General features: G+C 52.1%; 1 protein-coding gene across 1 annotated transcript in view; it reads left to right on the top strand.

Moving 5' to 3' along the window:
- Positions 1-23,636, top strand: part of LOC140397056 (hexokinase-2-like) — a 104,454-nt gene that overhangs the window by 67,793 nt on the left and 13,025 nt on the right. The window contains exons 4-12 of the mRNA XM_072486091.1: positions 6,410-6,529; positions 8,972-9,067; positions 9,181-9,280; positions 12,759-12,942; positions 15,699-15,854; positions 16,052-16,285; positions 17,451-17,755; positions 19,898-20,046; positions 21,051-21,170. Of these exons, the coding sequence (XP_072342192.1) occupies positions 6,410-6,529; positions 8,972-9,067; positions 9,181-9,280; positions 12,759-12,942; positions 15,699-15,854; positions 16,052-16,285; positions 17,451-17,755; positions 19,898-20,046; positions 21,051-21,170 (1,464 nt within the window). The remainder of the gene's footprint in view (positions 1-6,409; positions 6,530-8,971; positions 9,068-9,180; positions 9,281-12,758; positions 12,943-15,698; positions 15,855-16,051; positions 16,286-17,450; positions 17,756-19,897; positions 20,047-21,050; positions 21,171-23,636) is intronic.

The raw sequence follows: 23,636 nt of genomic DNA, 5'->3' as shown, positions 1-23,636 counted from the left end.
TCACTCCCAGGACAGGTACAGCACGGGGTTAGATGCAGAGTAACGCTCCCTCTACACTGTCCCCCATCAAACACACCCAGGACAGGTACAGCACGGGGTTAGATCCAGAGTAAAGCTCCCTCTACACTGTCCCCATCAAACACTCCCAGGACAGGTACAGCACGGGGTTAGATACAGAGTAAAACTCCCTCGACACTGTCCCCATCAAACACTCCCAGGACAGGTACAGCACGGGGTTAGATACAGAGTAAAGCTCCCTCTACACTGTCCCCATTAAACACTCCCAGGACAGGCACAGCACGGGGTTAGATACAGAGTAAAGCTCCCTCTACACTGTCACCATCAAACACTCCCAGGACAGGTACAGCACGGGGTTAGATACAGAGTAAAGCTCCCTCGACACTGTTCCCATCAAACACTCCCAGGCCAGGTACGGCACAGGGTTAGATACTGAGTAAAGCTCCCTCTACACTGTCCCCATCAACCACTCCCAAGACAGGTCTGGCACGGGGTTAGATACAGAGTAAAACTCCCTCTGCACTGTCCCCATCAAACACTCCCAGGGCAGGTACAGCACTGGGTTAGATGCAGAGTAAAGCTCCCTCTCACTGTCCCCTTTCAAACACTCCCAGGACAGGTACGGCACGGGGTTAGATACAGAGTAAAGCTCCATCTACACTTTCCCCCATCAAACCCTCCGAGGACAGGTACAGCACGGTGTTAGATACAGAGTAAAGCTCCCTCTACACTGTCCCCATTAAACACTCCCAGGACAGGTACAGCACGGGGTTAGATACAGAGTAAAGCTCCCTCTACACTGTCCCCATTAAACACTCCCAGGACAGGTACAGCACGGGGTTAGATACAGAGTAAAGCTCCCTCTACACTGTCCCCCATCAAACACACCCAGGACAGGAACAGCACGGGGTTAGATACAGAGTAAAGCTCCCTCTACACTGCCACTTCAAACACTCCCAGGACAGGTACGGCACAGGGTTAGATACTGAGTAAAGCTCCCTATACACTGTCCCCATCAAACACTCCCAACACAGGTACAGCACGGGGTTAGATACAGAGTAATGCTCCCTCTACACTGTCCCCATCAAACACTCCCAGGACAGGTACAGCACGGGGTTAGATACAGAGTAAAACTCCCACGACACTGTCCCCATCAAACACTCCCAGGACAGGTACAGCACGGGGTTAGATACAGAGTAAAGCTCCCTCTACACTGTCCCCATTAAACACTCCCAGGACAGGCACAGCACGGGGTAAGATAGAGAGTAAAGCTCTCTCTACACTGTCCCCATTAAACACTCCCAGGACAGGTACAGCACAGGGTAGATACAGAGTAAAGCTCCCTCTATACTGTCCCCATCAACCACTCCCAGGACAGGTCCGGCACGGGGTTAGATACAGAGTAAAGCTCCCTCTACACTGTCTCCATGAAACACTCCCAGGACATGTACAGCACAGAGTTAGATACAGAGTAAAGCTTCCTCTACACTGTCCCCATCAAACACTCCCAGGACAGGTACAGCACGGGGTTAGATACAGAGTAAAGCTCCCTCTACACTGTCCCCATCAAACACTCCCAGGACAGGTACAGCATGGGGTTAGATACAGAGTAAAGCTCCCCCTACACTGTCCCCATCACACACTCTCAGGACAGGTACAGCATGGGGTTAGATACAGTGTAAAGCTCCCTCTACACTTTCCCCATTAAACACTCCCAGGACAGGTACAGCACTGGGTTAGATACAGAGTAAAGTTCCCTCTGCACTGTCCCCATTAAACACACACAGGACAGGTACAGCACGGGGTTAGATACAGAGTAAAGCTCCCTCTGCACTGTCCCCATCAAACACTCCCAGGACAGGTACAGCACTGGGTTAGATGCAGAGTAAAGCTCCCTCTACACTGTCCCCATCAAACACTCCCAGCACAGGGACAGCACGGGGTTAGATACAGAGTAAAGCTCCCTCTACAAATTCCCCCATCAAACACTCCCAGGACAGGTACGGCACGGGGTTAGATACAGAGTAAAGCTCCCTCTGCACTGTCCCCATCAAACACTCCCAGGACATGTACAGCACGGGGTTAGATACAGAGTAAAGCTCCCTCTACATTGTCCCCCATCAAACCCTCCGAGGACAGGTACAGCACGGTGTTAGATACAGAGTAAAGCTCCCTCTACACTGTCCCCATTAATCACTCCCAGGACAGGTACAGCACGGGGTTAGATGCAGAGTAACGCTCCCTCTACACTGTCCCCCATCAAACACACCCAGGACAGGAACAGCACTGGGTTAGATACAGAGTAAAGCTCCCTCTACACTGTCCCCATCAAACACTCCCAGGACAGGTACAGCACGGGGTTAGATCCAGAGTAAAGCTCCCTCTACACTGTCCCCATCAAACACTCCCAGGACAGGTACAGCACGGGGTTAGATACAGAGTAAAACTCCCTCGACACTGTCCCCATCAAACACTCCCAGGACAGGTACAGCACGGGGTTAGATACAGAGTAAAGCTCCCTCTACACTGTCCCCATTAAACACTCCCAGGACAGGCACAGCACGGGGTTAGATACAGAGTAAAGCTCCCTCTACACTGTCACCATCAAACACTCCCAGGACAGGTACAGCACGGGGTTAGATACAGAGTAAAGCTCCCTCGACACTGTTCCCATCAAACACTCCCAGGCCAGGTACGGCACAGGGTTAGATACTGAGTAAAGCTCCCTCTACACTGTCCCCATCAACCACTCCCAAGACAGGTCTGGCACGGGGTTAGATACAGAGTAAAACTCCCTCTGCACTGTCCCCATCAAACACTCCCAGGGCAGGTACAGCACTGGGTTAGATGCAGAGTAAAGCTCCCTCTCACTGTCCCCTTTCAAACACTCCCAGGACAGGTACGGCACGGGGTTAGATACAGAGTAAAGCTCCATCTACACTTTCCCCCATCAAACCCTCCGAGGACAGGTACAGCACGGTGTTAGATACAGAGTAAAGCTCCCTCTACACTGTCCCCATTAAACACTCCCAGGACAGGTACAGCACGGGGTTAGATACAGAGTAAAGCTCCCTCTACACTGTCCCCCATCAAACACACCCAGGACAGGAACAGCACGGGGTTAGATACAGAGTAAAGCTCCCTCTACACTGCCACTTCAAACACTCCCAGGACAGGTACGGCACAGGGTTAGATACTGAGTAAAGCTCCCTATACACTGTCCCCATCAAACACTCCCAACACAGGTACAGCACGGGGTTAGATACAGAGTAATGCTCCCTCTACACTGTCCCCATCAAACACTCCCAGGACAGGTACAGCACGGGGTTAGATACAGAGTAAAGCTCCCTCGACACTGTCCCCATCAAACACTGCAAGGACAGGTACAGCACGGGGTTAGATACAGAGTAAAGCTCCCTCTACACTGTCCCCATTAAACACTCCCAGGACAGGTAAAGCACGGGGTAGATACAGAGTAAAGCTCCCTCTACACTGTCCCCATCAACCACTCCCAGGACAGGTCCGGCACGGGGTTAGATACAGAGTAAAGCTCCCTCTACACTGTCTCCATGAAACACTCCCAGGACAGGTACAGCACAGGGTTAGATACAGAGTAATGCTCCCTCTACACTGTCCCCATCAAACACTCCCAGGACAGATACAGCACGGGGTTAGATCCAGAGTAACGCTCCCACTACACTGTCCCCACCAAACACTCCGAGGACAGGTACAGCATGGGGTTAGATGAGTAAAGCTCCCCTACACTGTCCCCATCAAACACTCCCAGGACAGGTACAGCACGGGGTTGGATACAGAATAAAGCCCCCTCTACACTGTCCCCATCAAACACTCCCAGGACAGGTACAGCACGGAGTTTGATACAGAGTAAAGCCCCCTCTACACTGTCCCCATCAAACACTCCCAGGACAGGTACAGCACGGGGTTAGATACAGAGTAAAGCTCCCTCTATACTGTCCCCATCAAACACTCCCAGGACAGGTACGGCACAGGGTTAGATTCTGAGTAAAGCTCCCTCTACACTGTCCCCATCAAACACTCCCAGGACAGGTACAGCACGGGGTTAGATACAGAGTAAAGCTCCCTCTACACTGTCCCCATCAACCACTCCCAGGACAGGTACAGCACGGGGTTCGATACAGAGTAAAGCTCCCTCTGCACTGTCCCCATCAAACACTCCCAGGGCAGGTACAGCACTGGGTTAGATGCAGAGTAAAGCTCCTTCTACACTGTCCCCTTTCAAACACTCCCAGGACAGGCACAGCACGGGGTAAGATAGAGAGTAAAGCTCCCTCTACACTGTCCACATCAAACACTCCCAGGACAGGTACAGCACGGGGTAGATACAGAGTAAAGCTCCCTCTACACATCAAACACTCCCAGGACAGGTACAGCACGGGGATAGATACAGAGTAAAGCTCCCTCTACACTGTCCCCATCAAACACTCCCAGGACAGGAACAGCACGGGGTTAGATACAGAGTAAAACTCCCTCGACACTGTCCCCATCAAACACTCCCAGGACAGGTACAGCACGGGGTTAGATACAGAGTAAAGCTCCCTCTACACTGTCCCCATTAAGCACTCCCAGGACAGGCACAGCACGGGGTAAGATAGAGAGTAAAGCTCTCTCTACACTGTCCCCATTAAACACTCCCAGGACAGGTACAGCACAGGGTAGATACAGAGTAAAGCTCCCTCTATACTGTCCCCATCAACCACTCCCAGGACAGGTCCGGCACGGGGTTAGATACAGAGTAAAGCTCCCTCTACACTGTCTCCATGAAACACTCCCAGGACATGTACAGCACAGAGTTAGATACAGAGTAAAGCTTCCTCTACACTGTCCCCATCAAACACTCCCAGGACAGGTACAGCACGGGGTTAGATACAGAGTAAAGCTCCCTCTACACTGTCCCCATCAAACACTCCCAGGACAGGTACAGCATGGGGTTAGATACAGAGTAAAGCTCCCCCTACACTGTCCCCATCACACACTCTCAGGACAGGTACAGCATGGGGTTAGATACAGAGTAAAGCTCCCTCTACACTTTCCCCATTAAACACTCCCAGGACAGGTACAGCACTGGGTTAGATACAGAGTAAAGTTCCCTCTGCACTGTCCCCATTAAACACACACAGGACAGGTACAGCACGGGGTTAGATACAGAGTAAAGCTCCCTCTACACTGTCCCCATCAAACACTCCCAGGACAGGTACAGCACGGGGTTAGATACAGAGTAAAGCTCCCTCTACACTGTCCCCATCACACACTCCCAGGACAGGTAGAGCACGGGGTTAGATACAGAGTAAAGCTCCCTCTACACTGTCCCCATCAAACACTCCCAGGACAGGTACAGCACGGGGTTAGATACAGAGTAAAGCTTCCTCTACACTGTCCCCATCACACACTCCCAGGACAGGGACAGCACGGGGTTAGATACCGAGTAAAGCACCCTCTTCACTGTCCCCATCAAACACTCCCAGGACAGGTACAGCACGGGGTTAGATACAGAGTAAAGCTCCCTCTACACTGTCCACATCAAACACTCCCAGGACAGGGAAAGCACGGGGTTAGATACAGAGTAAAGCTCCCTCTACACTGTCCCCATCAAACACTCCCAGGACAGGGAAAGCACGGGGTTAGATACAGAGTAAAGCTCTCTCTACACTGTCTCTATCAGCAAGGCCATTTGGCTCATCAAGTCTGCTCCGACTCTCTGAACGGTTAACATCCAATTAGCCTTCCTCATCACTTGCTGCATCTGCACGCTCGCTTTCAGCTTCCAGTGATATACGGACAAGGACATCAAGTGTAGATCCACACTTTATCATTTCTTACCATTTAAGAAATACACTGAACACCTGTTCCTTTGGCCAATATGGATGACCTCACATTTTTCCACATTCTATTCCATCTGCCATGTTCTTGCTCCCTCACAAAGTCTGTCCAAATCCTTTGTAACAGCTTCACATCTTCCTCGCAACGCACATTCCTGCCTAGCTTTACACCATCAGCAAAACTTGGAAAGGTTACATATGTTCCCCAGGTCCCAGTCTCGTTCAGGCTTTTGTTCTGATGCCACAATCCCTCCGATTTGACCAATTGACATGTTTTATTCCCGGAATCGGTTTGGTTGGGTCAGGATGCTGAAATTGAACATCTTTTCTGGACTCGAGGGTGCCTGGAGGTTGCGGCAAGGAATTAGTGAGTCAGTGGAATATGACTAATTGTTTCCTCTCTCTCTCGCTGCTCACTTTCCCACCAGCCCTTCATCTCATTTGGAAAGGTGCTCAGTAGACAGTATTCCATCGCCCTCTGCTGTTTTCCTCATGGTACTGCATATTGAACGGTCTTTTTCCTCCTCTCTTAGCTGTTTGATCACATTGCGAACTGTCTGGGGGATGTCATGGAAGAATTGGACATCAAGGATAAGAAACTGCCCCTCGGTTTCACCTTCTCCTTTCCCTGCCAACAGTCGAAGCTCGATGAGGTGAGCGAACTCTCTCCACTGTTGTTAACACGTAGCGGCGAACATAGCTGGCGTAGTAGAGGGCGTCATTCTGCTCTCCTCTGGGCCGTCATGAATGTCATAGAATTTACAGTGCAGAAGGAGGCCATTCGGCCCATCGAGACTGCACCGACTCTTGCAAAGAGCATCCTACTTAAACCCACGCCTCCACCCTATCTCCGTAACCTCACCTAACCTAAGGGCAATTTATCATGGTCAATCCACCTAACCTGCACATCTTTGGACTGTGGGAGGAAACCGGAGCACCCGGAGGAAACCCACGCAGACACGGGGAGAATGTGCAAACTCCACATAGACAGTGACCCAGAGCCGGGATCGAACCTGGGGCCTCGGCGCCGTGAGGCAGCAGTGCTAACCACTGTGTCACCGTGCTGCCGAGTTCTCCATCTCGATCGAGCTTGATGTATCAGGAATGGTGGGGGACTCTGGGTCTGTACTCGTTGGAGTTTAGAAGGATGAGGGGGGATCTTATTGAAGCTTACAGGATACTGCGAGGCCTGGATGGAGTGGACGTGGAGAGGATGTTCCCACTTGTAGGAAAAACTAGATCCCAAGGGCACAGCCTCAGACTGAAGGGACGATCCTTTAAAACAGAGAGGAGGAGGAATTTCCTCAGCCAGAGGGTGGTGAATCTGTGGAACTCTTTGCCGCAGAAGGCTGTGGAGGCCAAATCACTGAGTGTCTTTAAGACCAAGATAGATAGGTTCTTGATTAATAAGGGGATCAGGGGTTGTGGGGAAAGGGCAGGAGAATGGAGATGAGAAACATATCAGCCATGATTGAATGGCGGAGCAGACTCGATGGGCCGAATGGCCTAATTCTGCTCCTATGTCTTATGGTCTTATCGTCTTCAAGTCACTGGGCCAGTGATGGAAAGGCCCAGACTCTGAATCAAGGGTTCAATTCAAACCGTGGCCGCTGGTAGAATTTTAAATTCCACCCCCGAATGAATTCAATTCATTTCGAAAGAAAATCTGGAATTGAAACCTGGGGTGAAATTCTCCGGAAAGATGTCCGCCGACTGGCGCCCAAAACGGCGCAAATCAGTCGGGCATCGCGCCGCCGCAAAAGTGCGGAATGCTCCGCATCTTTGGGGGCCGAGCCCCAACCTTAAGGGGCTAGGTCGGCGCCGAAAGAATTTCCGCCCCGCCAGCTGGCGGAAAAGGCCTTTGGTGCCCCGCCAGCTGGCGCGGAAATGACATCTCCGGGCGGCGCATGCGCGGGAGCGTTAGCGGCCGCTGACCGCTTCCCACGCATGCGCAGTGGAGGGAGTCTCTTCTGCCTCCGCCATGGTGGAGACCGTGGCGAAGGCGGAAGGAAAAGAGTGCCCCCACGGCACAGGCCCGCCTGCGGATCGGTGGGCCCCGATCGCGGGCCAGGCCACCATGGGGGCACCCCCCGGGGCCAGATCGCCCCGCGCCCCCCCCCAGGACCCCGGAGCCCGCCTGCGCTGCCTTGTCCCGTCGGTAAGGTAGGTGGTTTAATCTACGTCGGCAGGACAGGCATTTTAGTGGCTGGACTTCGGCCCATCCGAGCTGGAGAATCGCGCGGGGGGGGGCCCGCCAACCGGCGCGGCGCGATTCCCGCCCCCGCCGAATATCCGGTGCCGGAGACTTCGGCAACCGGCGGGGGCGGGATTCACGCCAGCCCCCGGCGATTCTCCGACCCGGCGGGGAGTCGGATTCTCGCCCCTGGTCTTCGTAATGGTGGCCTCCCAATTTGTCGTAAAAGCCCATTTAGCTCATTAATGCCTCTTTATAGAAGGAAATCTGCCATCCTTACCCTGGTGTGGCGTACACGTGACTCCAGACCCCAGAGCAACGTGGTTGGCTTTTTAGTGCCCCTCTGAAATAGCTCAGCGCGCCAAGAGGGCAATTGGGGATGGAGCTCCGAGATACCCACGTCCTAATGGAAGACTAAAAATATAAGTTAGGGAGGAACCGGAGTGGTTTTTGGACACTTCTTAGTTAGCCATGGAAGTATGGCATTTTTCTGTGAGAGGAAGACTCGAGCAAGTAGGTGGATGTCACAGTGACATTGAGGCCTCCAGGAAACCAGTTTTCTGTGACGGACTGGCGTGTTGCCCATTTACAAGAGGGCGCGCAAGTTCTCACTGACCGACGGGTTCAACTTGCGGGGTGAAGGTGAAGTGCGGACGCGTGTGGGAGAATTTATTCTCGGCCTTGTGCACACCCTCGCTGTGAGGCAGGAGTCTCGTTCTGAAGCAACGATTCCTGTCGCTGTTGCATTTGTGGCTGAGCAGTTAGGCCATTGGTCCTCGCATGGCTTGTGTGGTTTGGGGTCAAGTGTTTCTTGACACTCTTGCCGGTGGAGTTCCTCGTCTTCTATTCAAACCTATTATTGATCTTGTATTCCTGTTCCATTTCATTTCCTAATCTGCAGAGTATGCTATTGCATTGGACGAAAGGGTTCAAGGCGAGTGGTGTCGAGGGCAGGGATGTGGTTAACCTCCTGCGGCAGGCGATTCAGCGACGAGGGGTAGGTACCAGTCATTTATAGAGGTGACCTCTGGAGAAACGTAGTTGGCAGGACATTTCTGCGATTGATTGTCCTTTAGAGAAAGAATTGTGCTGTTTGTTTTGATTCCACAGGACTTTGACATTGACGTGGTGGCAGTGGTGAACGACACTGTTGGAACCATGATGACCTGCGGTTATGATGACCACAACTGTGAGATCGGGCTGATTGTCGGTAGGTCGACCTGTTTTCGTTTTGCATTGCACATGCGAAAGCTCGCACCATTTTTTTATTTCTATCTGCGTGTGCGCACTTGACGGGCGGACCTGGTACACTTTGAGCTAATGAGCGCTCGTGCTCACATTTCTGACCTCTCCGAAATGCTGTGACGCCGTGAGACTCCATTCAGCCCATCTTTCCTGCCCCGTCTCTGCGGAGCAGCTATCCAATTGCTTCCCCCTCTACGGGGCCTTGCAAAGAATTTACCTTCACCCCCGCCCCTTCTCCTCTCATTCTCACTTCTCTTCATTTATTGACCGTGAGTTGGCGCCGGACGAAATGTCCTTATTAAGAAGGTTAATGATGAGGGGAGAGAAGCCAAGAAGGTGAACTGCATGGGCTAATCCATTTGGGAACTTCTATATAGGCAATTCGAGCAGGACTGGGCCACACGACCCCTCAAGCCTGCTCCGTCATTCAATAAGACGATGGATGACCCGGTTGTAAACATCAACCCCACCTTCCTGCTGACCCCCTTATAACCTTTCACCCCATTGTTGTCTTTAAAACCTCATACACTTCAACCAGTTTATTACTCCAATGTTTTACCCAGGTACCTTTCTTTGCGAGATGAACAAAGGACAAATACAAGTTTATGATTCAACCAAATTGATTTATCAAACAGTAAAAACAATCCCCCTTCTTAAATGATCCCAAAACGACCCTAATTCATCCAAAGATTCTTAACACTTCCCAATCCGATGGCCTCTGTCGAGCTGTGGGTCTGATTCTCTGAGTTCAAGACCTCCGAGCCTTCGTCCACAAAGGCGGGCCTCACACGTTGCTTACTTCGGTCTCTGGTCAGCCGTCCAATCTTCTCTGCTCCCTCTGCGAGCCTTCGTTGGGGCGGGTCCTGGGTGGTTGATCTTGACACTCCTCTTCTCGCCTTGCCAGAAGGTTCTCTGACCCTCAGCCAATGAGGTCTCCGGGCTGGGGGCTCACAATACCCAATGGTGTTGCTGATTGCAACTCTGCAGGACACCAGGAACCCACCCCCAGGGGTCCATTCCTGGGTAACTCTCTGCATATATGGTAAAGGTGGGAAAACTGGGTGCCACAAAGTCTAGCTTTATCTGGACAACCCAAAACAAACGACCAGGACCGATTTTCTCCTGAAGAGTGTTTGACAGGGCAAGTGCAGACATGTCTTAGCAGTTAGTCTGTGGTGAGTGTGTTCGAATGTGGCTAAGTTCGAATTGACGTCAGGCCAGTCCTGGAGCTGACTGTGGTTTGATTTTAAAATGCCCAATTTTTAATTTAATTTTGTCCAGTTTTATGTCGGGCCCAACAGCTTGGCTGTCGTCCATTTTATCACTCCATCAAGAATCGATCCATCTCTGCATTAAAAAATATCCCAAAATTCTGCCTCAGTTGACTTTTCAGGAAGAGAGTTCCAGAGACTCACGGCCCTCTGAGAACAAAGAACAATACAGCACAGGAACAGGCCCTTCGGCCCTCCAATGCTGTACCGGCCATAATACCACCCTTTGCCAAAACCCTCAGCACTTCCTCGTGCCGTATCCCTCTATACCCGTCCTATCCACGTGTTTGTCAAGATGCCTTTTGAACACCGTATCTGCTTCCACAACCTCCCCTGGCAACGTGTTCCAGGCACTCACCACCCTCTGCGTAAAAAGCCTGCCTCGCACATCTCCTCTAAACTTTGCCCCACGGACCTTAAACCTATGCCCCCTGGTGAGTGACCCCTCCACCCTGGGAAAGAGTGCCTGCCCATCCACTCTATCCATGCCCCTCATAATCTTGTAGACCTCTATCAGGTCACCCCTCAACCTCTGTTGTTCTAATGAAAACAGTCCAAGTCTATTCAGCCTCTCCACATAGCTGACACCCTCCAGACCAGGCAACATCCTGGTAAACCTCCTCTGCACCCTCTCCAAAACCTCCACATCCTTCTGGTAGTGTGGCGACCAGAATTGTGCGCAATATTCCAAGTGCGGCCTTACCAAGGTTCTACACAACTGCAGCACGACTTGCCAGTTTTTATACTCTATGCCCCGTCCAATGAAGGCAAGCATTCCGTGTGCTTTCTTGACTACCTTGTCCACTTGTGTTACCACCTTCAAAGATCTGGACCTGCAGGCCCAGATCTCTCTGACTTTCTATATTCCTAAGAGTTTTGCCATTTACGGTATATTTCCCCTCTATGTTAGACCTACCAAAATGCATTACCTCACATTTGCTGCTGATTAAACTCCATTTGCCATTTCTCTGCCCAAGTCTCCAACCTATCTCTGTCCCGCTGTATCCTCTGACAATCCTCAGCACTATCTGCCACTCCACCAGCCTTGGTGTCTCTGCAAACTTACTAATCAGAGCGGCTACATTTTCCTCCAAATCATTTATGCCCATTGCAAACAACAGAGGCCCCAGCATAGATCCCTGTGGAACACCACTAGTCACAACCTCCCATTCAGAAAAACACCCTTCTACTGCGACCCTTTGCCTTCTATGACCTCGCCAGTTCTGTATCCATCTTACCACCTCACCTCTGATCCTGTGTGACTTCACCTTTTGTAGCAGTCTGCCATGAGGCACCTTGTCAAAGGCTTTACTGAAGTCCATGTAAACAACATCCACCACCCTCCCCATATCAATCATCTTTGAACCTCCTCAAAAAACTTGATCAAGTTAGTGAGGCACGACCTCCCCTTCACAAAACCGTGCTGTCTATCGCTTATGAAACCGTTTGTTTCCAAATGGGTGTAAATCCTGTCCCTGAGAATTCTCTCCAATAATTTACCGACTACCGACTTGAGGCTCACCAGCCTCTAGTTTCCAGGATTATCCCTGCTATCTTTCTTAAACAGCGGTACCACATTAGCTATTCTCCAGTCCTCTGGGATCTCACCTGTAGCCAATGAGATGCAAGGATGTCAGTCAAAGCCCCTGCAATTTCCTCCCTTGCTTCCCTCAGTATTCTGGGGTAAATCCCATCTGGCCCAGGAGACTTATCTTAATATCTTTTAACAGACCCAATACCTCCTCCTTTTCGATGTTAACATGATCCGGACTGTCCACACACCCTACCCAAGAATCATCTCCCACAAAGTCCCTTTCTTTGCTGAACACTGGCACAAAGTAATCATTTAGTACCTCGCCCATTCCCTCTGGCTCAACACCTAGATTTCCCCGCACTGTCGTTAAGTGGTCCAATCCTTTCCCAGGCCACCCTCTTGCTTTTTACATCTGAGAGAAAAACAAGTCACCTCATCTCCGTCTGAAACCCCCTTATTTCTACACCATGACCCTCCGCTTTGCCAGCGGAAAACAGTTGTGGGGATAATGTGACACAAACCGAGACACGCTTATCAAAATCAAATGCTTCCCTGGAACACTGAAGCTGGGCGTTGAGCGGGAAACTGTCTTGGCGTTATTCTCTTGGTGGTAACTGGGTTGCCCAATGCTTCTGTAGGAACAGGCACCAACGCTTGTTACATGGAAGATATGCAGCACATTGACATGGTGGAAGGGGACGAAGGACGGATGTGCATCAATATGGAGTGGGGCGCATTTGGTGACTTGGGGGAGCTGCATGCCGTTCGAACCGAATTTGACCGAGAGATTGACCGAGGCTCCATCAACCCGGGAAAACAGCTGTAAGTCAGTAACCACATATTATGTTCCTGGGTGAGCGATCCCGGGCCCTTTAACTTCAATGAATTAATTCAACCTGGTAGAAAATACTGAGTCTCATTAATAAGAGGCTACAGCTCAGGCGACATCCTGGTGAATCCCCTCTGCACCCTCTCCAATGCAGTCACACCCTTCCTATAGCGTGGCGACGAGAACTGCACACAGTACTCCAGCTGTGGCCTCACCAAAGCTCTACACAAGTCCCAACATGATCTCCCTGCTTTTGAAATCTGCACTTTGATTGATAAAGTCAACATAGAACATAGAGTGCAGAAGGAGGCCATTCGGCCCATCGAGTCTGCACCGACCCATTTAAGCCCTCACTTCCACCCTATCCCCGTAACCCAATAACCCCGCCAAACCTTTTTGGTCACTAAGGGCAATTTATCATGGCCAATCCACCTAACCTACACGTCTTTGGACTATGGGAGGAAACCGGAGCACCCGGGGGAAACCCACGCAGACACGGGGAGAACGTGCAGACTCCGCACAGACAGTGACCCAGCGGGGAATCGAACCTGGGACCCTGGTGTTGTGAAACCACAGTGCACAGTGCCCTCAATGAAAATCGCTTATTGTGGCAAGTACACTTCAAATGAAGTTGCTGTGAAAAGCCCCTAGTTGCCACATTCTGGCACTTGTTCGGGGAGGCCGGTACGGGAATTGAACCCACGCTGCTGGCCTGCTTTGGTCTGCTTTAAATGCCAGCTATTTAGCCCACTGTGCTAAACAAGCCCCAGATGCCTTTTTCACCACCCTATTAACCTGCCCTTTGTGCAGAGGGGATTTACCAGAATGTTGCCTGGTATGGAGGGAAGATCTTATGAGGAAAGGCTGAGGGACTTGAGGTTGTTTTCGTTAGAGAGAAGGAGGTTAAGAGGTGACTTAATTGAGGCAGACAAGATGATCAGAGGATTGGATAGGGTGGACAGTGAGAGCCTTTTTCCTCGGATGGTGATGTCTAGCACGAGGGGACATAGCTTTAAATTGAGGGGAGATAGATATAGGACAGATGTCAGAGGTAGGTTCTTTACTCAGAGAGTAGTAAGGGCGTGGAATGCCCTGCCTGCAACAGTAGTGGACTCGCCAACACTAAGGGCATTTAAATGGTCATTGGATAAACATATGGACGATAAGGGAATAGTGTAGATGGGCTTTAGAGTGGTTTCACAGGTCGGCGCAACATCGAGGGCCGAAGGGCCTGTACTGCGCTGTAATGTTCTATGTTCTGCCTTCAGAGATCTATGGACAAACACGCCAAGGTCCCTTTGTTCCTCGGAACGTCCCAGTGTCAGGCCACTCACTGAATACTTCCTGGTCACATTACTCCTTCCAAAGTGTATCACCTCACACTTTTCAGGGTTAAATTCCATCTGCCTCTTTTCTGCCCATTTGACCATTCCGTCTACACCTTCCTGTAACCCAAGGCACTCATAATAATAATCTTGTAGGCGTACATTATCACTGCAATGAAGTTACTGTGAAAAGCCCCTAGTCTCCACACATGTACCTGTTTGGATACACGGAGGGAGAATTCGGAATCTCCAAATTACCTAACAGCACGTCTTTGGACTGTGGGAGGAAACCGGAGCACCCGGAGGAAACCCACGCACACACGGGGAGGATGTGCAGACTCCGCACAGACAGTGACCCAAGCCGGGAATCGAACCTGGGACCCTGGCGCAGTGAAGCAACTGTGCTAACCACTATGCTACTGTGCCTCCAACCTCACGGTTAACCACACATCCAATCTTTGTGTCATCCACAAACTTACTGATCCTACCCCCACACATAGTCATAGATTATCATAGAATTTACAGTGCAGAAGGAGGCCATTCGACCCATCGAGTCTGCACCGGCTCTTGGAAAGAGCACCCTACCCAAGGTCAACACCTCCACCCTATCCCCATAACCCAGTAACCCCACCCAACGCTAAGGGCAATTTTGGACACTAAGGGCAATTTATCATGGCCAATCCACCTAACCTGCACATCTTTGGACTGTGGGAGGAAACCGGAGCACCCGGAGGAAACCCACGCACACACGGGGAGGATGTGCAGACTCCGCACAGACAGTGACCCAAGCCGGAATCGAACCCGGGACCCTGGAGCTGTGAAGCAATTGTGCTAACCACTGTGCTACCGTGCTCCCATCGTCATCTATGTCGTTTATATAAATGACAAACAATAGGGGACCCAGCACAGAGCCCTGTGGTACCCCACTGGTCACAGGCGTCCAGTCGCTAAAGCAGCCGTCTCTCATTACGCTCTGTCACCTACAGCTAACCCAATTTTGAATCCACCTTATTGAATTCTCCTGTATCCCACGTGCATTTGCCTGGTTGGGTAATGAGTCCTTTTGCTTCCCGATTGGTGGAGGAGGGCTGTACATCACCAGGATTGGATGTGTCGCCCAATTAATGGCTGAAGTGTCGGCGTGGGGGAGGGGTGCGTAATGAAGCAAAACCTCTCCCTGTGTCTGCGTGGATTTCCCCTTGGTGCTCACACCCAACGTTAGGTGGGGTTATAGGGATAGGGAGGGGGAGTGGGCCTAGGTATGGTGCTCTCTCGGAGGGTCAGTTCAGACTTGATGGGCCGAATGGCTTCCTTCTGCACCGCAGGGATTGTTCGGACACTGGGGGACCCTGTGACTGAATTGGGGACATTGCAGCAACAAACCCACAGCACAGCCAACTAACCCCTTTCAATTGGCCTCGCAGGTTTGAGAAGATGATCAGTGGGATGTACATGGGGGAGCTGGTTCGAATCATTCTCGTCAAAATGGCCAAGGACGGACTGCTGTTTGGTGGCATAATTTCACCCGATCTACTCGTCAAGGGACACTTTGAGACCAAATATGTCTCCGCCATCGAGAGGTAAGCCGAAAGTTCCATCACCGTGTCCTCAGATTGACCATTGCAAGCACGACACATCTGGACCCGCTTTGTGCTGCGAAATGTGGACCTGTTCCCAAAACGTCTCCTGAGGGCCCCGGCTCGCCGAGGGATGGACGACTGGGAATGCCTTGGGCCTAAGGTCGAGCCAATCATTTCTTTTCTGCTTGTCGACACAGGGACAGGGATGGATTGCAGAAGGCCTGTGAGATTCTCACCAGATTGGGCCTCCGGCCTACACCGGATGACTGTGCGGCGACACAGCGCGTTTGCACCATTGTCTCCACGCGTTCGGCGAACCTCTGTGCGGCCACGCTTGCTGCCGTCCTGCGGCGCATCAAGGAGAACAAAGGGGTCCAGAGACTGCGGACCACCATTGGGGTGGATGGGTCTGTCTACAAGAAACACCCGCAGTAAGAACGTGTCCCTGGCGATCTGATTTCTTCTGGGTCATAGCATCAGCCTTGTTGTCCCCGAATCCAATAAGGTGTAGCAGCAGAATTAGACCATTCGGCCCATCGTATTTGCTCCACTATTCAGTGAGATCATGACCATCCTCAACTCCACTTTCCCGCCTTATCCACTCGATTCCCTTATTGACTAAAAATCTGTCTCGGCCTTGACCATAATGACCCAGCCTCGACAGCTCTCTGCGGTAAAGAATTCCACTCCCCTCTGAGAGAAGAAATTCCTCCTCATCTCTGTCTTAAATGGACGACCCCTTACGCTGAGATTCTGCCCCCTGGTCCTAGACTCTCCCACAAGGGGAAACAACCTCTCAGCATCGACCCTGTCAATCCCTCCCAGAATCCTCTCTGTCTCAATAAGGTCGCCTCTCATTCTTCTAAACTCCATTGGGAACAGGCCCGGCCTACTCAACCTCTCCTCATAAAATCCCTCCCTACCTGGGAACATCCGAGTGAACCTTCTCCACTCTACCTCCATTGCCCGTCTATCTTTCCTCAGATAAGGGCAGCAAAACTGTTCACGGTATTCCAGATGTGGTCTAACTAGCGCCTTGAATAGTTTTAACAGGACTTCCCTATTTTTACAAACATTCACTCCCTCCACCACCGACGCTCAGTGGCAGCCGTGTGTCCCATCTACAAGATGCACTGCAGCAACTCACCGAGGTTCCTTTGGCAACATTCCAAACCCACGACCTCTACCATCTAGAAGGACAAGGGCAGCAGATACCTGGGAACCCCACCACCTGGAGGTTCCCCTCCGAGTCACTCACCGCCCCGACTTGGAAATATATCGGCCGTTCCTTCACTGTTGCTGGGTCAAAATCCTGGAGCTCCCTCCCTAACAGCACTGTGGGTGTACCTACACCACACGGACTGCGGAGGCTCAAGATGGCGGCTCACCCACCACCTTCTCAAGGGGCAATTAGGGATGGGCAATAAACACTGGTCTAACCACACATCCCGTAAATGAATTTTAAAGACATATCGAATTCCCTTTGAATTTGTTGATGTTGGAAGGACAGGGAGAATTTTAAATGCTAAGAGTCACGGCTATTTATCTGCCAATCTGAGAGTTGCCTGATGGAGACTTTCATTCCCTTTGGAATAGGTTTGCCAAGCGCTTGCACAAAGCGGTGAGGCGGCTGGTTTCCACCTGCGACGTCCGCTTCCTACCCTCCGAGGATGGGAGCGGCAAGGGCGCCGCCATGGTTACGGCGGTGGCCTACCGGCTGGCCAAGCAGCAGAAGTTGCGTGAGGAGATTTTGGCAGCCTTGGTGTTGAGTGACGCGCAGCTCTTGGAAGTGAAGAGAAGGATGAGGGAGGAAATGGAACGGGGCCTCAAGAAGGAGACTCATTCCTCAGCCGCCGTGAAGATGTTGGCCACTTACGTCCGCTCCACCCCCGACGGAACAGGTATGGAAATGATACGGATTCTGGACCGGGTTAATCCACTGTCCCTTCACCATGTGGCCCAAGACTGATAGGATAACCTTTATTTCCCTTTGGCTTGGATCATTCCAATCCAATTCAACACAAAATTCAGAATCATTGGTGGAGTTATGACGACTTGTGTCACATATTGGTGATGGTTCACTGATGTCCCTTTAGGGAAGGAAATCTGCCGTCCTTGCCTGGTCTGGCCTACACGTGACTCCAGACTCCACAGCAACGTGACTGACTCTGAAATGCCCTCCAAAATGGCCGATCAAGCCACTCTGTTTAAGGGCAATGAAAGGATCGGCCAATAAAAGCTGGCCGGGCCAGTGACGCCCACATCCCGTGAACCAATGAGAAATGGAATCTGTCACCCAGAAATGGGCCATTTTCCCCAACAGGTCCACTTTGTATTTAAACTCCACGCAACTCTCCTTCCGTCATCTCAACATCCTCCTGTGCTTATTTGAGCTTCCCCATTCTGTTTTTGTTTAACCATTCCCACCCCTCACCGCTGGCCGGTTCCTCGTTCTCACCCCTCACTGGCTGGAGAGGTTTCCCCTGAGTTCCTTGTTGGGTTTATCGGTCACGATCTCCAAGTTGTCCGTCTCTAGTTTTGGACCCTACCCCAACCCCAAGCCAAGTGGAAACATTCTCTTCCTGTTCATCCCGATCGGAACCCCTTCAGAACTTGACATCCGTTCTGTCACGCCTCGGCCTACTCTGTGTTGTCAAGAAGAAAGGCCGGGGAAGGATTTTCTGGCCCTCACCCTCTGACGGGCTGGACGGTCCCAGTGGCGTATAGGACTGGAAAATCCCCCCCCCCCAGGTTGGAACTGGAAATGGTGCTTCAAGGGGTTGTGAGGTACTTGTGATTATAATGGGGGGGGGGGGCCTAGAGGGATTGTTACTGGACAGTAATCCAAGCTTTGGGGACCTGTGTTCGAATCCAGCAATGGCAGATGGTGAAATTTGAATGCAATAGAAATTCTGGAATTTGGGAGGACGAGCTAGGAGGAGAGATAGAGGCGGGTCTGTGGGCGGATGCCCTAAGCAGGGTTACTATCTCCTCATCATGCGCCTGATACAATTTAAGGTAGTCCACCGGGCACACATGACGGTGGCTAGGATGAGTACGTTTTTGGGGTAGAGGATAGGTGCGCGGGAAGCCCAGCAAATCATGTCCACATGTTTTGGGAATGCCCGAAGCTTAGAGGGTTTTGGCAGGATTTTGCTGAGGCAATGTCCACGGTGCTAAAAACACGGGTGGTGCCAAGTCCGGAGGTAGCGATCGTTGGAGTGTCAGAAGACCCAGGAGTTCAGGGGGTGAAAGAGGCTGACGTCTTGGCCTTTGCCTCCCTGGGTGCCCCGGAGACGGATCTTGTTAATGTGGAGGGGCTCGAGGCCCCCGAGTGTAGAGACCTGGATTAGTGACATGGCTGGGTTTCCCAGTCTCGAGAAAATAAAGTTCGCCTTAAGAGGGTCAATGGTTGGGTTCACCCGGAGGTGGCAGTCGTTCATCGACTTTCTCGGGGAAAATTAAAATGTCAGCAGATGCAGCATTCCGGGGGGGGGGGTCGGATTGTTGTTGTATGTTTGAGGTGTGTGAAGATCGGGCTGGGGGTGGGGGGGGAGTATTTATTTTACCATGTTGATGTCATTGTTTATGTTCCTGTTACAAAAATTTTCAAATCCCTCAAGAAAATATTATTTAAAAAAAAGAAATTCTGGAATTAAAAATCTAGTGATGACCTAAAAACCCGTCTGGTTCACTAATCTCCCTTGGGGAAGGAAATCGGCCATCGTTACCTGGTCTGGCCTCCATGTAACCCCAGATCCACATCACTGACCCTTAAATGCCCTCTGAACCGACCTGGCAACTCAACACAGTTCAAAGGGCGATTAATGTCGCCCACATCCACTGAATAAACAAGGCTTTGTTGATCTGTGAGAGGATTCCATTCGAGTTTTGGATGATTTGCTGATAGTTGTATTGTGTGTTTTAACTGTATGCTGGGCTGAGAATGTCTGGAGAGAGTTTTGTACACACTGGTCTATTCCTTAACATGTCCCGGATTGTATTAACTTCAGAGAGAGCCCGCCTCTTTTTCCCTATTTCAGAAAAAGGAGATTTCCTGGCCCTGGATCTCGGGGGGACAAATTTCCGGGTATTACTAGTGAAGGTTCGGAGTGGGAAGCGGCGATCTGTCGAAATGCACAACAAGATCTACACCATCCCTATGGACGCCATGGAAGGAACAGGAGAGGAGGTGAGCTCAAGGCTGTCGGCCTGGTCACCATGGAGACTGGGCTGTCTCCAGATTCAGCAGCTTCACCGTCAACACTGGTCCAGGGATCTTATTGAGAATTTATTTGTAAATTAATTTGCGTCATGTGTCGTTGGTTGGGCCCAGCATTTATTGTCCACCCCTAAATCCCCCTTGAGAAGGTAGTGGTGAGCTGCCCTCTTTAACTCGACAGTCCCTGAGGTGTACGTACACCCACAATGCTGTTGGGGAGTGAGTTCTGGGATTTTGACCCAGCGACAGTGAAGGACTGGCCGATATATTTCCAAGTCAGGATGGTGAGTGACTTGGAGGGGAACCTCCCGGTGGTGGGGTTCCCAGGTATAAAGAGTGTGATAGAATACTCCCCACTTGCCTGGATGAATGCAGCTCCCAACAACACTCAAGAAGCTCAAAACCATCCAGGACAAAGCAGCTTGATCGGCACCCCTTCCACAAACATTCAGTCCCTCCACCACCGACGCACAGTGGCAGCCGTGTGTACCATCTACAAGATGCACTGCAGGAACTCGCCAAGGCTCCTTGGGCAGCACCTTCCAAACCCATGACCTCTACCATCTAGAAGGACAAGGGCAGCAGATACCTGGGAACCACCTGGAGGTTCCCCTCCGAGTCACTCACCATCCCGACTTGGAAATATATCGGCCATTCCTGCACTGTCGTTGGGTCAAAATCCTGGAACTCCCTCCCTAACAGCACTGTGGGTGTACCTACACCTCACGGAATGCAGCACCACATTCTCAAGGGGAAATTCATCAACAAATGGTGGCCCTCGCCACTCTCCCAAAAGCAAATACCAAAGAAAAGCTACTCTCTGTGACCTGACCAACAATTATCTATCAGCCAACATGGTGTGATCTGGCATCATGACATTGCTGTTGATGCTGTGTAATAATTGGCTGTTGTACTTCCTACATGAAACAGGGATAAGTGCTCTCCAATATCCGGTGGTTCTGTTTGTGTTGCAGTTGTTTGACCACATTGTTCACTGTATCTCGGACTTCCTGGAGTACATGGGTATGAAGGATTGCGTCCTCCCGCTGGGCTTCACCTTCTCGTTCCCGTGTGAACAGCGGAACTTGGATCAGGTCAGTATTACGGATGGATATGACACCTTAGAGAGAAAGATGATGGTGGTCAGGACCTGTCCGGATCATTCGCTGGTCCTGCCGTTCCAGGGGTAATGGGCACCGAGGGAGTTCGACCACGGTATCGGCTTCAATCCTGTTCATCTGGCGGGATTAGTCCATATTCTGCCAACATTTATATGGCCAAAGCCAGCCTAACCTGCTGGATGTAAACTAATGAGGTTCTTCAATCCACAGAGAGTTGGCCTATAGTCGATGGGCCAAATAGTCTGCTCCCGGATCTATGTGAAATGAGAGAGAGAGATGATGGCGGTCAGATCCCGTCAGATTCACACCCATTCTCGGCCTAGTTAAATTAGGATGAATTGCCAGGAGAAAGGTTTCCAGGTGACGGTGAGCACACCAGGGAAATGTTGTGGAAGCATTCTGCCTTGAGGGGAGAGCGAGGAGGGGGTGAAACCTCTGGAGCGGGATTCTCCGACCCTCCGCGCCAGAATCGCGCCCGGCGGGGGGGGCGGAGAATAGCTGTCCACGATGGGAATCCGGCGCGACGGTGCTGCCGCGATTCACCGCGTACGCGCCAGTCGACGCGGTGCCAGCCGGGGAAGAGGCCCCCGCGGCGATTCTCCGCGGTCGACCAGCCGAGTTCCCGCCGGCGTGGTTCACATCCGGTACCACTCGGTGGGAGCGCAGACCCGTGGCCACAGTGGCGGTCCTGGTGGAGGAGGGGGGGGGAGATCTGACTCCGGGGGGGGGGGGCGGGCCCTCAGCGGTGGCCAGGCCTGCGATCGGGGGACACCGATCGGTGGGCCATCACGATCTGTGGGGGACCTACTTTCCACTGCGCGGGCCCGCTGTGTAGGTCCACGCATTCGAGGAAAAAGTCCGGAATGATTCCCGCCCGTTTTCCGGCGGGCATTGGGAACATGGGGCGAAATTCTCCCCCAACGGCGTAATGTCCGCCGACTGGCGCCAAAAACGGCGCCAATCAGACGGGCATCGCGCCGGCCCAAAGGTGCGGAATGCTCCGCATCTTTGGGGGCCGAGCCCCAACATCGAGGGGCTAGGCCGACGCCGGAGGAATTTCCACCCCGCCAGCTGGCGGAAATGGCGTTTGTTGACCCGCCAGCTGGCGCGGAAATGCGGCGCATGCTCGGGAGCCTCAGCGGCGGCCGACAGTTTCCCGCGCATGCGCAGTGGGGAGAGTCTCTTCCGCCTCCGCCATGGTGGAGGCCGTGGCGGAGGCAGAAGGGAAAGAGTGCCCCCATGGCACAGGCCCGCCCGCGGATCGGTGGGCCCCGATCGCGGGCCAGGCCGCCGTGGGGGCACCCCCCAGGGTCAGATTGCCCCACGCCCCCCCCCAGGACCCCGGAGCCTGCCCACGCCGCCTGGTCCCGCCGGTAAATACCAGCTTTGATTTACGCCGGCGGGACAGGCAATTTCTGGGCGGGACTTCGGCCCTTCCGGGCCGGAGAATTGAGCGGGGGGTCCCGCCAACCGGCGCGGCCCGATTCCCGCCCCCGCCCAATCTCCGGTACCGGAGACTTCGGCGGGGGCGGGATTCACGGCGGCCAACGGCCATTCTCCGACCCGGCGGGGGGGGTGGGAGAATGACGCCCATGGTCCCCAAAAGCGAGAATCCCGCCAACAGTGTTTCTGATGTATTTTTGGCGTCTTCGGCAGGGAGGGGTGAAACTTGAAAAAAAAGTGTTAGCGTACCCAATTCATTATTCCAATTAAGGGGCAATTTGGTGCGGCCAATCCACCTACCCTGCACATCTTTGGGTTGTGGGGGTGAGACCCACGCAGACACGGGGAGAAGGTGCAAACTCCACACGGACAGTGACCCGGGGCCGGGATCGAACCTGGGACCGCGGCGCCGTGAGGCAGCAGTGCTAACCCGCTGCGCCACCGTGCCGCCCGGGAGGGGTCAAGCTTTAATCCTGCGTTATTTGCCAATGGCTCACCCAACTCTGCTGGGTGCAGCTGAGTGAGGTTTGAAAAACAGGAATGCATGACTGCAAGTATTGTGTTAAAACAACCATTTTATTGAATGATGATTTTGGCACTAACAATACGGCAATTGTAATTGATCCGTTTCCAAATGTAAACAGGAAGAAAGATAACTTCATTGGAAGGAGAAAGCACTTTGTCATTCTAAGACCGTAAGGCCATAAGGAGCAGAATTAGGCCACTCGGCCCATCGAGTCTGCTCCACCATGCGATCATGGCTGATATTTTTCTCATCCCCATTCTCCTGCCTTCTCCCCATAACCCCGATCCCCTTATTGATCAAGAACCTATCTATCTCGGTCCTAAAGACACTCGGTGATTTGGCCTCCACAGCCTTCTGAGGTAAAAAGGTCAGACAGATATTACAAAACTTGGCAGCATTGTCAGCTGTGAGGAGAACAGTGGAGAGCTTCAAACGGACATAGACAAGTGGCTGGAGTGGGCTGAGAGATC

Source organism: Scyliorhinus torazame, chromosome 20 (genome assembly GCF_047496885.1).
Source record: "Scyliorhinus torazame isolate Kashiwa2021f chromosome 20, sScyTor2.1, whole genome shotgun sequence".
Classification (NCBI taxonomy): Eukaryota; Metazoa; Chordata; class Chondrichthyes; order Carcharhiniformes; family Scyliorhinidae; genus Scyliorhinus; species Scyliorhinus torazame.
The sequence above is the reverse complement of the archived record's forward strand: the minus strand, read 5'-3'. Positions and strand labels throughout refer to the sequence as shown.